The sequence below is a fragment of the Terrapene carolina genome, unplaced genomic scaffold (assembly GCF_002925995.2).
Source record: "Terrapene carolina triunguis isolate 2854851 unplaced genomic scaffold, T_m_triunguis-2.0 Scaffold96, whole genome shotgun sequence".
NCBI classification, from domain to species: Eukaryota; Metazoa; Chordata; order Testudines; family Emydidae; genus Terrapene; species Terrapene triunguis.
Window position 1 is genome coordinate 72761768 of NW_020664447.1, and position 15815 is coordinate 72777582.

Consider the following 15815-nt stretch of genomic DNA (forward strand, 5'->3'; position numbering starts at 1 on the left):
AGGAGGTAATCCTGTAAGGAAGGAGAAGAGCAGCTCAGGACTGATGTCATAAAAATAGTTGCTGTGTAATGGTTCTGTTATAGCCTGCAGAACGTGAAGAGGTTAATGCGAAACCCTTATTAAGATGAAGGGGTATATTCAATGTGGCATCTGTGTCTGACGTAGATTTCAATGGCATTCATTTAAATGTAATTGCTTGTATATTTACAGTACATTTTAGAAACCCTATAAAGTTCATGTCCCAGGAGGTGGAACAAACTAAATTCTTAGGGGACAGAAGAGCCCCTTGTATATACTGAAACCTCTCAGTATACAGAGGATGTGCTTCAAGATCCCTTGATGTGGATTGAGCATGTCCAAAGCTTGTCCTGGGGGCCAAATGCTATTCTGTATGCTGCGGCAGCCATGCTCTTTGATATAGAGATGAAGACTTCTGAGGCTTCACATCCAGCATGCAGTGCTTCACCTTGAGCTAAATGTTCTCTGTGGAATGTATTTCTGAATTAAAACTGCTTTCTGAAGCCAGCAAGCTAGGTGCAGTCCTTGTTCTTCTGTCAGGTTGCCAAAATGACCTTCGGGTGGGCAAAGCTTAGTCATTCCTGCAGTACTGAGTTTGATACTCTCTGGCTTTTCCTAGCATAATGTAGGTTGTCACAAAATAATCCTTGTGGGCTGGGTTACACTGCATCAGCCTGGGAGTTTGGAGAAGTATTCCAACAATCCAGCATTCTCAGACCCATCTTTTTGCACTTTCAGGTACAATGTGAAGATGCAAAAGTTGTTTACCATCAAAAGCATGAACGTTGGGAATGGCAACACAGTCAGCAATGAGCTGGAAGATGGTAATGAATGTTATGACATAAGCTATGATGACCCATCCATGCCATTGCTATGGAAAGGTAAGGCTGAGCAGACAGGAGTTGGACAAAGAGTTGACATACATTGTGGGTGGGTTTTTTTCCAATGGTGAACAAAACAGTGATAATATTCAACCTTAAGCAAGAAGGACAATGCCATATTTATTAGGCTAAGTTGACAAATTCAGTGCAGCCAAGCCTTTGAGAATCATAATTCCTTCTAGAGGTGATGGAAACATGCTACTTTGTACACCTGTAGCATTGCTGTCTTCTACTCTCTGGTTCAGCAATAGGTGAATGAGTTACAAAACCATAAATGAAATATTTTCTTTGCTGTGAATGCAGAAGGTAATTTTCACTTTAAGATGTGTAAGAATTAAGTTCCAGGCAGTAGGTGAAACTTGCACTGGGGTGCGATGGCCAGGGTGGCAAAGGGAACCATCCTAATGTGAGGTTGAGTTTGAATACTAGGACGGCAAGGTCTGTTCCTAAACAGATGTGGAAAGTAGCGGGGGGGGGAAGTGTTTTTGGCAGCCACATGGGGAAGATGGTTTCCTGCTGCCACTACAGCATGAGAGAGTCAGCACGTTTGTTCTTCTTGAATCTTTCAGCTCTGCATTTCCTTCTGTCTGCTGTTTATATCCCCTCCTGTCTGCAGAACCAAGTCCTTGCTGCCTGGCTCAGCCCATCTCACTCCTTGAGCCCTTCCTGGCTAGTCAGGTCTTGCTGCTTCATTATTTGCAAGCAACTTCAAGTATCTGGGAAGCTGCATCTCCTTGAAATGTGGGCAGCATTTGGAAAGGGCGGCTAGTGGTATAAGAGAGGTGGGCTAAGGCTTTGTTTGCCCAGTGCACTTTGGGTCAATCCACCTCACCGCAGACTTACAGTATGAATATGCCCCCTCCCCTTTTCTACCTCGTGTATTTAGATTAGGAGCTGTCCAGAGTAGGCATTGTCTTTTACAATACTGTACTGTGCCTAACATAATGGGGCCCCGGTCTCAGTTGGGGTCATAGGCACTATTGTAGTATAAATATTAATAATCAAATAAATTAATCCATTTCTTATATGAAACCATGGCATGATTAAGAGAAAATCACTTTGTAGCAAGTATTATGATCCTTCTTTATGTTGGATCTTCAGGTAACAGAAGGGCTATTGCATAGTGAACGATCCATTCTCTCTTGGATGCATGGGAGATTTACTCAGGATTAGAGATTAATCTTCCTCGGGATTAGAGAATAATCTTCCTCGGGATTAGAGAATAATCTTCCTATATGACAAAAAGCTGGCATTGCTGCATATCACTTAATTGGTCAGAGTCCTTTCAAGGGACGTTGAGGTTTGTCTGCTCTACCAGGGAGATGGTTAGAATGCAGGCCTAGGAGTTGAAACACCTGAGTTCTGTTTCTGGCATAGATGCCATCTTGCTGTGTGACTTTACCCAAGTCATATATGTTCTTTAAGCTTCAATTTCTCTAGCCACTGTGTAAATTTGGGCTAATAATATTGAATAGTTACTTACCCCTATCTGCCTCATGGGCATGTTGTGAAGACTAATTCATGTCTGTAAAGTGCTTTGAGTTTCTCAGAGGCATTACATAAGGAGGCTAAAAATAGCCTAGATCCACCCAAATTTCATTCCCTTCAAACTTTCCCCACAACAGATTTCTTCTCTGTTAACTTTTCTGCTGTCTTGAAATCTGAGGCCAATCTCCTCCCCATATCTGATGTTCCTCCCCTTCCTCATCCCCAGCCGCAGTCTCCCCCTCTTACCGCAATGTGAGACCACATGGGAGGGACCAAACCACCACTAGAAATCAGAGGTGGGGTAGTGTGGGAATGGGCATTACCATGGGGACAGTGGACAAAGGGAAGTAAGGGGACCTGCCTAGGGTGAGAGAGGAAGAGAAAACATGAGTGGGATAAAGATGAGGGGACAGAGAAGGAACTGTGGTGGGTAGTGGGAGAGGTGCTTCATCCAGGTTGCCTCACAACTTTGTGCATCAGGCAACAAGATCCTTCTCCTAAAGACAGTCACATGGCTGCCTGCTGCACCTCATTCCTCTTGGGCAAGAACGTGCCATGACCATGCATTGCCTCTGCCTTAGCCTGTTCTTGGCCAGCTTCCTCCAAAGTTGAACTCCATCTTCCTCAGGTACTGCCAGCAGTCTTCAGGTGTGTGTGTGGGAGTGGGCGTGGGGAGGCTGCCATCAGCTGGCCTGCTGCCTTGCCTCCTACTTGTGGCTAGCAAGTTTCAGAATCCACTGCTATACCACCCCAGGATTCAATGGGCTGGATCTGACCTTAATCTGCTCCTGCCCGTACATACCAAGTCTGATTATTTTCTAACAAAGAACAGCTGCTCTCAGTTAGGTACTTTCTTCATACTGGTGATGGGAATTCTATTACTGTAGGTGCAGATAAAAGGGAGGTTCACATACTGTACAGCTGCCTTTGATGCTCATACGTTTTATTACTTTCAAGAGCTTCCACTGGTGAAACATAAAAGGTTCCATTACTGGATTTTCATACAGAGAGCTTTTCACCCTGAGAAAAATTCAATTTCAAGGACGAGTTCTATACACAGAAGTGAAGGCAAAAGATTTGTACTCCTGTTAATAATGCTCCCATTTTAAAAGTACAGGCACAATGGCTCAGTGCTCTGGGCTTTTTTTATATATATATATATATATATATATATATATATTGACCCATGCTCCCCTCAGATGGCATGGGTTTGATTCCTCCCTGGTAACAGAAAACTCTTGCTAAGAGTGTGTTGTGTGAGTCTGTTCTGAACACAGGTTAGATGCCACAGGGCTTGATCCAAAGCCTGTTGAAGTCAATGAGTGGCTTTCCGCTGACTCTAGTAGACTTTGCATCAGACCCTGAGTGATGAGCAGAAAGTTTGCCTATTTCTGAAAAGAAAATACTATGGCTGGAGGATATTCCCCTTGCAGGATGTACAAAGGAGTTGCAGAAAATGCTTTTCCTTTTTTTGTAAAAACCACTTATGCCATTTGTGAAATGGGACCCATCTGGACCATATGGAGCTGGGCCATGTGTCTCCAGAAACAGATGGAATCAGATTGAAGAGAAAAACAGGCAGAATAAATGTGCTGTGTTAGCCTTGGGGCTGCAGTAATTCATACACCCATGATCTGTGCACTGTACCTCAATGGTGAGGTTTTTACCCTGTAATTCATCAAAGGTCCTTCTGACTTAGGGTGACCATACGTCTCATTTTGGCTGGGACAATCCCTTTTTTTAAGCCTTGTCCCGGCCATCCCGACTTTTTTGGCAAAACTGGGCATTTGTCCCGTTTTCTCTTGCCAACTGATCATCAGCTGGCAAGAGAAAACTGGACAAATGCCCAGTTTTGCCAAAAAAAGTGTGTCGCAATTCCTAATGGGGCATGGAGGAACATGCGGGTGGAGGTGGAAGAGCAGCAACGCCAGCCCTGAGCAGAAGGGAGGGAGGGATCGGGAGAGCGGCTTGGGCAAGGCCAGCCCCATGCAGGCAGGCAGTAGGGGCCTTCGGGCCAGCCCCATGGGCGGACGGGGATGGGGGCCTTGGGCTGGCCCAGAGCGGTGTCCCATTTTCCCTTTGGGAAAATAAAGTCACCCTATTCTGACCTGAGCATCTCATTAGTGCTCCTAGAATTAGTTCCATTGTGACTGCAGTACTTCCGTGTTGTTTTCACTGACAAGTTGCGTGATCAAGGAGTGCTTTGGAGATTTCACTGGAGAAACTCACTTGAGAGTTGCTAGTCTAGCAAGGCTGCATTAAATCGAAGTGTCAGGGCTTTCTTCTTTACCAGGATTGTTGTCAAACATTTTTTTTCCTCGACTAAAGCAAATGTTAGGCTGCTATGGTTGAGTCTCCTTTAAATGAGAGTCAGATCACAACTGTGAGTGTTCAGGCTATCTTGGCTATACACTGCTTCACAGGAAAAATAGCCTCAGTGCAATCACTTCCTAGAGAGCCTTCAGAAGAGCCCTGCTCCTTATTTTGCATCTACTGCAATATCCCATTAAATTTGGCTGAAGATATTGGGAGTGGGAGGATAATCGCTGCTTTACCTTCACCCAATACAAAATTATTCCTATTTTCATCCTTCATTGTAGATTAAACTTCAAGGCCAAAGCTACTTAACTGATCCTCTGGATAGAACATGTTTTCTTTTGAAACTTTAAGATATCTTTATGTGCCTCATGTGAGCACCATACCCTCACCGAAAGCCTCATTTTAATGAAACACAAAACAGTGTCTTGTAAAGTTCTGCCTCCCCCAGTCCCAAGAGGCTCAAGGACAGGACGGTAAAAGGGTGTATTGGTGATTTACAATCTCATCCAGGTGTTTTTTGGGGGTGGATGTTAATGGGAGGATCTGTTCTCAGATCCCAAAACATATGTGTTAGAAGATGCTACAAGCTGCAAAGCTTCAGTAGATGATGTAGTTTGCACATGGATATTGAAACTGACCTCATCCTAAAAAAACAAAAATATTTAATCACTGGAGTGAATAACAGATGTAGGCTCAGTAACTATGTAGCTTTCTATGCATTTATATGACAGATCAATTCTAATTCCTTCATTTGAGTTGAATGTTTTCCCAGATTTCCTTTGCTTCCTGACTGAAACTATGCACTAATGATTGTCTTTCACTTTTGCCTCCTAAATTCCGCTCCTCTTAATGTAAGTAACCTGCTGTCCAAAAAAAAAAAAAAAAGGGCAATAACCCAAGCAGAAAAGAATGTTGTTTTTTCCCCCCCCCCCCCCCCCGACTCAGGGGATAATTTTTTATTTCAATCACATGCATACTTCTTGCCCTGTTTTCTAACTGCACATGGGTATGTCTCCTGTCTGCTGAGCCTTGCTGTGCTTGCTATGTGTAGTTTGTAGCATTTATGGAAATACTGGCATGGATTTGTGAAGTTTAAGAAGCCTTTGATTACACTTGTATTGATTCCTAGTATAATTTAATGCATTTTATTATTGTAATACCGTACCACAACTCTTACCTTTGTATAATTTTAAAGTTCCTTTGTGTTAAAGGATCAATTGTAACAATTATCCAGAAGTAATTGTGTTAAATTTGGATAGTTTGAAATCCCATATTGTTAGAGATATTGTTAATATTCTATTCAATTAAAGTGAAGTTCTGCAGGGACTGGGAACCCAACACTAAGGGACCCTGGCAGGGCTCTAGAAGAGGCAGCAGGCTGCACAGCTGCTAAGCACCTTAAGCAAACTGGATAGCATTACAGTTTTCAAAGAGCTGTATATGCTCTCTCAATTGTGCGTGGTCTGTGCAAAGCTTGCTAACTCATGATGAATGGTGATGGTCTGTAAACAAAGAAAAATGGTGTCCCAGTATGAATGGCTAGATGAGAACCATACCAACCTATTTCACTCAAGATAGTGAAAACCCCCTTCAACACATGATCTGAATCAGGTAGAGAGGGAGAGCCAATGATGATCAAATTTGTGAGGCTCAAGAAACACTGTGGGATTGTTGCTAGCAAATTCAAGAACTCAGGTAAATGTGATCCCTTGCATGAGTCACAATGGGGCAACTCTCGGCAAAGGGAAGCCTGGTGAAATGAATTTCCCAACTAACTCTCGGCATTGTGATCACTAGTGAAGGGAAAGCAGCAATATGGCAAAAACCCAGTGGTGATGGTGGATGAGATCATCTGCTCCAGTCCCCCGAAATTCCGCTTCCCTGAAGCTGGCTTACGAATAATGATTACAAATAAATTTGGACCCAGAACCAGACTGCGGATGGCAAGCAGGCTCATTATTAACGAGGTAAGTTCACTAAGAGAATAACAAATGAGTGCTTTGAAGGGGGTTTGCCAAAGGACCACATTCCCACTCAGTGTTCTTTTATAGAGATGCTTTTGGTGTTGGAATCACAGGTTGACTCTCCAACTCAGCTCCTAGGGCAGCGGAGACTTAAGTCACTTTCTAGTGACTATACTGATTGGTGCCTAGGACAGGATGATAGGCATCATACTAAGCCCTTTTCCCTGAAGGGTAGGTTACTATGGAAGGGGGGCCCTTGAAGGTACAAGAGGAGTAAAGATTAAGAAGCTTCTCTTGCTAGAAGAAGATAGATTTTTTCGTTTAGCCATTGGAATTGCATTTGAGCACTTATAAGAGTAGTGAACTGAGGGAAGATAACATAAATCAACCATAGGGTTTTAATAGTTGGACAGAGCTTCAAATCACATCACATTTTCCTAATGTGTTTAACCTTTATAGTCCTGAGTGATATATAACAAAGGGGAAAGCAGATCAAATTTTTCACAAGGGACGTTTTCTTAAGACAGGCTCAGATTAGCCCTCAGTGAACATGTTGTCACCACGAGAGCCTGTCTTTCACATAACCCTGCAACAAAAGTCCTGAGAATGGTCAAACAACAAGGTCCTGAGCTTAAATGAAGTCCATGGCAAAACCCCATTGACTTCAGTGGAGCTAGGATTTCATCTTTTGTTTCTGAGTAACATGAAGTCCAAGCAAAGGGCTTTTTATTTTGGGATTTACAAGTATAGGAAAAATAGGTTCTTGCAAGTTCCAATAACATAGAGGAGATAACACAGCTCCCAGGACTATAGCACACTGTGAACAGTCCATGGCAGTTTAGCAGAAATTCCGCATGTTTGGGTGGGTGGGGGAATCCAACTAACAACCATACACAAATATGTTTTTAGAAAATGAGCTCTGTGGTGCAGTACAAGGAGTGGGAGAAGTTCAGCTAAACCACTTAGCAGCAACTGGGTTGCTTTCCAGCCAATTAGCTGATCCATAAGAAAGTATTTTTGAGTAGTGAAATGGCCAGAAAGCTGGCATTTTTAGTTTGCAAAACTAAACCCCAAACCAGAAGTGGTTTGGATGTGGGTTCCACTGTATGCAAACCACCAAAGTTTGGCAACGTATTGTGGATTTGAGTTCTCTCTACTTTCAATTCCCTTTTCAGTTACATTAGGCTTAGAATTGTTTCAGATGCTGGCAGCACCTTTCATGTTCAAGGTATTGTAAAGCACTTTCAAGTGAGCTGGAACAGCTGCCATTAAAAAAGACAGCACTTGCCAATAGTTATTGCATCATTCCACCTAAGATAGCACAGCTCATGCCTTTCTGAAATGTATGAAATTAGTGCAGTGTCCCAGCTCTCATTATGTGGTGAATATTTATTTGGAATAGCAACCATTGTAGCTACTGTAGTGCAGTGAGCATAGCAACATGTGCGCCACAAAAGCAATGGACAACCCTCATGTTTAATCAGACCAGGGATGCTGCAGGGCTAATCCTCACCCTTTTTGAAAAGTGTCACAGGATCTTTAAATTCTACTTGGGGGCATCTTTAAATTCTACCTGGGGGGACTGGGTGGGGAAGGAATTGGAGCGGGGCAGAAGTGACCTCAGTTAATGTTTCATCTGAAGGACAGCACCTCTGATAGTGCAGCAGTCCCGGGACTACAGCACTGCAGCATCACCACTGGGTATGAGCCCAACTCCTGGCTTGAGGCCTGAAGACATAGGTGAGAAATGCTTCCAAATGAGCCATGTTCATTACTCTGTGCTAAAATAGGATTCATTTGAGAATTTGATCCGGGCCTCCAAGGTGGTAGGGTTTGAAAGAACAGAACTGACCAGGCGAACAAGATTAGCAAAGTTAAGAGTTTTTCAAAGATTAATTTGGTTTTTTGGTCTGTGTTCCTGTGCAGCGTCAGCGACTGATCCACTCTGCCAATGGCACGAGCAAAACGCTTCAAAATGGGAAACATGAAAATATTGAAAATGGGAACATCATTGTGGAAAATCAAGAGGAGGAGAATGAACATGAAAACGCGTCTCCCTTTTCAGCACCAGGTAGGTTTGATCTTCAAGAGAATGAGGATGCTAAACAATGAACAACAGAATGGAATTAAAATGCCAAAAAATGGGTTGTAGAGACAATCAAGAGTCAGGTGGAACTATGCAATTGATTTGAAATTGTTTTGCTAGGGTTGAATGACAATAAAACCCAACTGGAGGTCACATTAAATGAAAACGGGCCATTGTTAGGTTCAGGCCTTTGATTTCCAATTGCCATGTGCAGAAGTGGTGAAGGTGCTGCTTGAGTGGAGATCTCGGGTAAGAACTCAAGACTGATCTGGAGTTCTCCAGGGTTGGGCTGGATGTATAATTGTGGTAGTTGGAAGAGGGGACTAAATACATAACCTGCATAGATCAATCTAATCAGCACACCCCCAATAATAGCCTTGGAATGAATTATTTACACTGGCTTCCTGATGAAAGGTAAGCTGGTGCACACATGTATGTTAATGACAGGGCAGAAAGACATCTTGGAGGACAAGGAATTAAAAATGAGGTTCAGAATAACCAGGGCCGGCTCCAGCATTTCTGCCGCCCCAAGCAAAAAAGAAGCCATGATCGCAATCGCGACCGGCGGCGGCAATTGGGGGGAAAAAAAAAAAAAAGCTGCGATCGGTGGTGGCGGCAGTTTGGCGGCAGGTCCTTCGCTCCTAGACGGAGTGAGGGACCTGCCGCCCCCGAATTGCCGCACGTGCTGCCCCTCTCCCTTGGCCACCCCAAGCACCTGCTTCTTAAGCTGGTGCCTGGAGCCAGCCCTGAGAATAACAAGAGGAAACACAGGCCCTCATGGTTATATACATGTTTGGTTCTCATATGTAAAAAGTGACTTATACTACCCACTTTTTGAAAGCACTTTGAAATCCTCTGATGAAAGGGGCTATATACAGGAAAAGTGTTATCATGATGATTTACATAGCACTTTATATGTTGATTCTGTTGATTCATTTAAAAATGCTCTACAGATCATATAGCAGGAATTAATTCGCCTGCCACTGAAATGTAGCCACATCTGGGGTGATGCACAACAGCTGTTTAACAGCTGTGGAGGAAAAATGGACTAAGGCCTAAACTTTGGTCAAGTGAACTGTATGTATGGTCAGGTGAATTGTATGTGTGGCCTGGAGGAAGGAGAAAAGGGGGGGGGGGATAAAAGGAGAAGGGTAGACAGAAATCATAAAGGCAGAACTAACTGTAGAAATTATAAAAGAAGAATTAACCTTTGTAACAGACTATGATTAATAGATGTCAGGCGACAGAGCAAGAAACCGCAAAGGGCAAACTAAGAATAACAGGAAAGCTTGCTATGCTATATTCCCTTTTATGGATATTGTATTCCAAATATGGCAATAATGTTAATAAGAAAGTATGTATTACTAATTGTGGTTTTATCCTATATAAGCTCCCGTATTTTATCTGTCGGGGGGGTTCGGCTGTCTTGGCTGACTCCCCCATGCATGCATGTTTGATTGATCAATAAAGGAGCCTCAGGCTGTTTGATCCAAAATCAACCGTGTGGTCAATTTTCCACAACACAGCAGAAAAAAACATTTCTATACAGTGAAAAATAATGCCAACTCCTGTTGAAACTGAAGGAGGAATTTTAGATGTTGAGCATTAAAGAGTTGAGAATGCTCTTTGATTTCTGTGAGGTCCCATTTCTAAAATGTTAATGATCAAAGCAGAAATGCTGTTGATTTTAGGAAATACTGGAGCCCACTGAAAGAGATGATGTGTGAAGAAAGATTGGTTGAAACTATATATTTTCACATTTATTGCAGTGTGCACTATTATTGGAACTGATAGTGTGCACTATTATTGGAACCCATTATGTAATAAATATCTGTTCTCTTGTGAAGATAAAATGTCGTAGACAGCTGATCTGCTAAAGAAACACACCTGTTAGATGGATTGATGGCAACAAACGAGTGAATTTATACAGAGGTTTTTTTTACTGTTTGTACAGCAGAATAAATTGAGCTTATTTACACATATGGATGCACATGACCATGCGAATATGACAATTTAAAATCACTGTAAACTTAAACAGATAATTATAAACACAAGGGTGAATGGTCACGTTTGTAAAGATAATTTTTAATCTAGATATTTTCAGTACATTTTTTGCTACCAGTTTTGTTTGGAGCATCACGGTCCCGTCTTTCATTTCATATTTCTGCACAGAGCAGAACCTGAGCGCAGGGGAAATGTTACCCAGAGCCTAAAGCTTTACTACTACTACAATAAATAACTCTTCTGGTGGCTGGAAGTTTTATCATTTTTGGCTTTGTTCAGTACCCAGGAGACTTGATTGTAAATGAGAGTGGGGGGAAAAGATCCGCCTAAGGCTTCCTGTGTCCTACAATATTCATGGTAGCATAAGGGTTTGAACTGAGGACAGGGCTGCAAGTTATGCCATTGGCATTGTTTTAAGGCAGTCTTTCTGAATTTATTAAGAATGTTTTTCGGATAATTGAGGCCCAACAGGCTGGAGTGGAATAGGTGATGAGACACTTCAGACTACGATAGAGCAAAAGTTCAGCTAGAACTGGAAGAGTTTACATAAGAGCAGAGGGACTAGATATTTAAAATCCTCATCATTATTTTCAGCTTTTCTTACTCCCCTTTTGTCTGGGGATGATTATCTATTGCTTGGATGCTCATTGCTCAGCTCACATACTCTGAGGGAGAACTCTGTTATGTTTTGCTCTCGAAAGCACCTACTTCAATAACATTGGGAAAATGTAAAGAAACAACACCATGCTTTGTTGTTGTTTAAGAGTCATGGTACAATCAGCAGCCTAAAAAAATCTGACATTTGAAATTGGCTTTAGGGAGAAAGGTAATTTTCAGACAGTTTCCCAGCATCCCCTCTGTCTATCTTTTGATGCATTTTCAGGCCAGGAATAAGGAACATACATTTTCTAAAGATCAGAAGTTCATGTATTCTTTCTGTACTATAAAGAGCACGAGGAAGAATAGACACTGAAAGGACTTTCCAAGTTAGGTGCTTGCAGTTTGCAAAGTAGGGAATTCACTTTAATTAAAAAAATTTTTTTTTTTTTAGAGCCCCAGTTAAGATGGCCAAGGATTAGTCTAAACTTTTTTCTGCTGTTCTATAGTCACATCTTTTTTTAGTTTTGATTTGCTTCTTCAAGTTGCACACCATGGTTACTTTTGTCAGAACATCTTTCTTCTGAAATAGATGTAAGTGCAGTTTAATCTACCTCAGAGTAATGCTGCGTTTGAATGTACTGTCTGAAAGATCTACTTCCTGTTATGTGTGGTGCCCCCTCAGTGGTGAACTAAGGCTTTCGGGCATGGGAATTGGGAGTAAAGGGAGAGTTACGTGAAGGAAGTAAAGATAGTCTCAAGCTACAAAATACAGGCAGGATCCTAGACTGAATTTCAAACACCCCAAATTTCAGAGAGGTTCCAGGTTTGGTTCAGGCCCATCTTGAAACGCAAGACAACAGCAGCAGCCGCTGTGGAAGGGATTATTATACTACCAGATTTTGGCTTTGGCTTGTATGGAAAAGTAACCGTTCTCCCTAAAAAGAGAGTACCTTGATCTCTCCTGGTCTGCAGGTTAACATTTGGACAATTAGCTCTTAAGAGCTGAGGCTCATCTGACACTTTGCTGTTTGGTTAATATAAAGTAGACTGGAAACAGCGCATGGGCTAAAAAATGTGACGAGTGAGACAGTTAAAGCCCAAAAAGGTATAGTCTCCCCCCCCCCCCCCGAGATCACAGCTACTTAAATCCCTTTTATTCAAACTGGGGTTGTTAAATAACACAATTTAAAATAGCATTTAAAGTCAGCTCAGCCCTGTAGATTGTGCACAAACTAATAAATTGTTGTTCCTCAGGATGGTTTTAAAGACAGAATGCCCTCTGGTCTGTCAGTGCCCATTTAAGACCGAATGATCTAGAAAGGGAAGGCAGTGCTCAGTGTTAAGTGTGGAGAGACTGAGTTGAGGAATGACCACAGGATTATTTCATTTCCTGGGCAGGTGGAGACCAGGTATACAGTATGGAGATGGCTCACTTGACCTTGCAGGGGAGGTGTCCTTGTGAATCCTTTGGAGCAGCATTGTTAAGAAATGCTGGAGTACATCAGACTGAGATTGAGTTGGCATATTTTGAGAATGAGCTGATGTGTAAGAGCCCTTGCACAGCTTAGTTGCCTTTTTAGAGCCCCGATTCAGAAAAAGCACTTAAACACATGCTTAGCTGTAAGCACGTAGTTAAATCCCATTTATTGCCACATCTTCAAGCCTCTTGTAAAAGTGTGGATTGTTTTGAACTCCCATTGACCTAATGGAAATTGAGAACTCCTTGTTGCACAGGATGGTTCCTAAATTCACTATAATGAAATATTATGTTTGTGAAGATAAGAATTTTTTTCCAGAACTAAAAAGATAGAGCTACTGTTCAAGGAGGTTAGCAAATCCTACCCATTATCCTATGGCACTGGCATCTTGAAAGACAATATTAAAAACAGACAGGTTTGGAACAAAAGCTTGCAGATTTAATGTTGCTCTAGGTCATTCCATTGGTAACCCACCAACTGAACAGAGCTATAACCACAAGACAAAGGTACCTAAAAGTAATATGTTGTGACGAAAATTCTGTTTCCCTTTTGGGCTGCATATGTGTCTCTCTGTTTGCAATCAGACTTTGGATTGCTGTTCTCTATCACAGCACAGATGTCTGTGCCGATTCACATGATACAAAATATAGACTGATTTTTCATAAATTAGACAGAAAAATGTCTGTGTTTGCCAATTGTCCTCCTCCTTGGTAAGAAAGATGTTGGTCCCTGTTGTGACTGGATTTATATTTGTAATTTTTAATCCAAAGGTCCACATTAAGGGATGGAGAAGTAACAGGTTATGACTTTCTTTTAAGTAGCATTTATGATTTATCCATCGCTTTAAAAGAAAAAGCTATAGGAAGCCTGTTCTCTGCTCAAAGAAGGTGTAACAAAATAGACAGTAATAAGAAAAATCAGACAAACAGTGGAACTAACAACAGATATACTGAACATCTCCACTCAATAACTTCTTTATTTTTGTTGCATTCCCTCCTTTGTAGATCTGGAGTAACTCCATTGTAATGGACAGCAGAATTTGTCTTTGTCGGTCCCTGGCATGAAGAATTTATCTGTCTTCATTGTAATAGACTGTGCTTTTAAGAAACCCAGTCATGGCATGTACTGGGAAGTGTAACATGCTGGATCCAGTCGTGGTGCAGGCAGAGTGATCTCTGAGAGACTGTAATAAAGATCTGTTTGTTGGAAGTGGAACTGGCAGGGAAAACAGAATTTTCATCCCACAGAAACTTTTGAGGTTTTGGATACAATTTTCCAATTTAGGATGAAAAATAAAAACCTGACAGTTTTGCAGATCAAACTCTGAAAAACTGAAATTCTGAAAGCGCATTTTCCATCAAAAAACCATTCAAACGTAAAATTCCTGACCAGCTCTAGACTGAACCTTTTGGGTTGTGTCTCTGGCTTCCATGATCGGTACCACAGTAGGGATGTAACATTTGTAACATATTCATTTGTTAAGTGCCTAGCATGCAGTAGACTCTTAGAAACAAATTAGGCTGATTGGCTAATTTACATACACTAAATTTCATACACTAGTCCAATCAATCCTTAGCCCTTGAGAATAACATCATTTTGTTGCAGAATTATACTTCTTGCTTGGGTTAGTACAAGAGCTCTTACGTGGAGCTGTACACTCCTCATTACTACATGACTTAAGATCAAAATTTGAATTAAATATTACTGATGATGATTAGTCCTAAATCTCAGCTGTAAATTATAAAGCGTAATTAGGACCCAGGAGAAAGGGAACTTAAAATCCGTTTTCATTAGTGGAAAAAGACTGTTTTCTTTAAAAAGTTAAAGTAACGAATTTTGAAACTGATAAAATGAAACACTTTTTAAAAAGCAAACACACCAACAGTGCCAGCTCCTCAATTGGTGTAAACGGGCCCAACTCGATTGATTTCAGTAGAGCTACTCTGATTTACACCAGCTGAGGATCTGGATCAATTTATAATTAACCAGTGGAATTCACTGCCACCAGTTACACTGAAGCGAAATGCTTGATAGAATTCAAAAGAGGACTAGAGTAGGGATGGTCAGCATTTTTTCTTCAAGTTTCAAAATTTCAAACAAAAACTGGAAGAAATTGCAGAAAGGTCTACAAAATCTTTCCTGTTTCTCAACCAGCCCTACAGCTGAGATTTATGTGAATTAGTAAGAATATCTGTAGTATCACCAATTGGGATAAACATTTATAAGAGGTGTCAACACTCATGCTTCGAGACTCCGGTTTCAACCACTAACTACCTGGGGTTAGAAAGAAGCTTCCTCCATAATTGTCCTTTTTTGAGGATTTTGACAATTTCTTCTAAAGCAGTGGTTCTCAAACGGCTGTACTGGTGACCCCTTTCACATAGCAAGCCTCTGAGTGCAACCCCCCTTATAAATTAAAAACACTTTTAAATATATTTAACACCATTATAAATGCTGGAGACAAAGCAGGGTTTGAGGTGGAGACTAACAGCTCATGACTCCCCATGTAATAACCTCACGACCCCCTGAGGGGTCCCGACCCCCAGTTTGAGAACCCCTGTTCTAAAGCATTTGGTACAAGTCACTGTCAGAGAGCATACCAGAGTAGATGGACCATTGGTTTGACTCTGTCTGTCAGTCCCTAATTTAAGTTACACAGTCATACACTGAATAATGCACTCTTCCTACTTACCTGCTCCTCCTTCATTCCCAGAAGAAATGATTCAATGCCCTAGATATCAAGTTTGAAATACCTGAGCTCCAAAAGTGCATTTGATTCCTGGCAGTGTCATCACAGCCTTTGGCCCATCTAAGCTAGATAAAACTGAGTTCCACGTGTAACGCTGCCTGCAGTGACTCAAGAATGAGGACCAGCCTCAGGGCAGATTTTTAGGAACCAGGGCACAAACCCCAAATTGGCTGTGAATTCTATACTTAGAGTTTGCCAGCCAATTGTCAAGTGTAAACTCCTCAGGTA

General features: G+C 41.7%; 1 protein-coding gene across 1 annotated transcript in view; it reads left to right on the plus strand.

The window, feature by feature from the left end:
* The window catches only part of SLC24A4 (solute carrier family 24 member 4), a 136513-nt gene that overhangs the window by 108437 nt on the left and 12261 nt on the right, over nucleotides 1-15815 (plus strand). The window contains exons 10-12 of the mRNA XM_024206011.2: nucleotides 757-899; nucleotides 6504-6673; nucleotides 8597-8741. Coding sequence (XP_024061779.2) covers nucleotides 757-899; nucleotides 6504-6673; nucleotides 8597-8741 — 458 coding nt within the window. The remainder of the gene's footprint in view (nucleotides 1-756; nucleotides 900-6503; nucleotides 6674-8596; nucleotides 8742-15815) is intronic.